Source organism: Gymnoscopelus microlampas, assembly GCF_963454915.1.
Source record: "Gymnoscopelus microlampas genome assembly, chromosome: 16".
NCBI lineage: Eukaryota > Metazoa > Chordata > Actinopteri > Myctophiformes > Myctophidae > Gymnoscopelus > Gymnoscopelus microlampas.
This window is the reverse complement of record NC_139953.1, coordinates 47,318,385-47,320,217: the sequence shown is the minus strand read 5'-3', so window position 1 is coordinate 47,320,217 and position 1,833 is coordinate 47,318,385. Positions and strand designations below refer to the sequence as shown.

General features: G+C 39.0%; 1 protein-coding gene across 1 annotated transcript in view; it reads right to left on the bottom strand.

Annotated features, from left to right (window-relative positions):
• LOC311063048 (microfibril-associated glycoprotein 4-like) overlaps positions 1-714 on the bottom strand; it is a gene marked incomplete at both ends in the record, with an annotated part of 7,222 nt that extends 6,508 nt beyond the window's left edge. Inside the window, one exon of the mRNA XM_084082262.1 lies at positions 559-714. Coding sequence (XP_083938388.1) covers positions 559-714 — 156 coding nt within the window. The remainder of the gene's footprint in view (positions 1-558) is intronic.
• Positions 715-1,833: the final 1,119 nt, after the last annotated feature.

Below are 1,833 nucleotides of genomic sequence, written 5' to 3'. Positions count from 1 at the left end.
TAACATACTCTACCATGCAGATTGTATAAGTTATATTGTATTAACATACTCTTACACTTTAACTTAAATTAACATGCATAATCTGTGAAATAGTCATAAAAAAACATCTCCATGAATCCAAGGCTTCATGGGGTGTGTAGCCTAATTGATTGAAAAATAAGTAGCCTACATTTTTTATGGTGAACTACTCCTTTAAGTGCTAGTCTTCATAAAGAAATATCAAACATTTAAATGCCTAAATTCCTTCAATGAAACAGCGCTTACCATCCTGGTTTCAGAGAGGACGGGACGACGAGGACGGTGACTCCGTGGCGAGTGACGTTACCGTGAACAGTATCATACTTTTATCACTGACTCGTGGACACGTTGGGTTCATGGCAAAACGCTCATAGTATAGACATGTGTGGGAACTTTGTACCTGTACATATGGAGCTGGACTCCTGCTCAGCAGAGCCATAAAACACAGACTAGACAAAACACAGACTAGATTTCAAAATACTCATCACCACCTACAAGGCCCTCAACAACAACCAGGCTCCCCGCTATAGGCCTACTGACCTCCTCAAACGCCACGCCCCCCTCCCGCTCCCTCAGGTCAGGTGAGGCAAACCTCCTGGACTTCCCCAAAAAAACAAACAAACGCACCTGGGGTGACAGCAGGGCTTTTTTTTCAGTGTCAGCCCCCACCCTTTGGAACCCACTCCCACCTCCCATCAAGGCCGCCCCCACTCTTGCCTTGTTCAAAGCCTCCCTCAAAAGTCAAAACCCACCTTTTCAGACTTGCTTTCCCTGCCTAACCCAAACCAAATCTCCCTTTCTTCCTCTTAGCTTATTGTTTTGGGCCTTTTAACGTTTTTATTTTCTTTTGCTCCTTGCTTCCCTTTCTGGTTAAAATTATTGTGATGCTAAGTTAACTACTTTTGCTGGGGATATTTATTTCGGTCATGATTTTTTTTTAAACAGTTGAACATACAGAATACTCCACTACATCTCAGAGGCAAATATTATACGTTTTACTCAACTTACTTTGTAGATTTATATTGTTATTTCAAAACATATTACCCACTTCAGGCCTAGGCCTATATATATATATTATATATATATATATATATATATATATATATATATATATATATATATATATATATATATATATATATATATATATATATATATATATATATATATATATATATATATATATATATATATATATATATTTCGGCCATTTGAAAATAGCAGAACTACAAGCTCACAACTTGTAGATCTGCTATTTTCAAAAGATGTTTTACTTTTGTAAACATCTGAGTCCAGTCCAATCGGTCTATGTTTATTGACTCTATCGCCCTCCTGTGGTCACAGTGCATAAAGGCAGTGTTATCACTCGGTTAATACAATATTAGAAACGAGACGATGACGCAACAATATGGCACAATTCATATAGTATAAGCCAGTGGTTCTCAAACTTTTTCATGTCAAGGACCCCCAAATTGACACTTATTAGCCCGCGGACCCCCATTTCAAAAGATATGCCAGGGACCCCCATAAGAGAAGATTTTTTACGGCTCTATACCAGTGATTCTCAACCATTTTAATTTCAAGGACCCCCAGTTTGACATGCATTAGGGCTACGGACCCCCATTTAATGGCATTTATATCACTTAGACCGCAATTTATATTCACAGACACATAAGGGTCCATTTGGTGCCTAATCTATCATTTAGCTGGGGACCCCCTGGAACTCCCGGGCCTCAAGGACCCCTGGACCCACTTTGAGAACCAATGGTATAAGCTGTTAAAATCTACACGCTTACAATAAGGAGCTATGTGAGC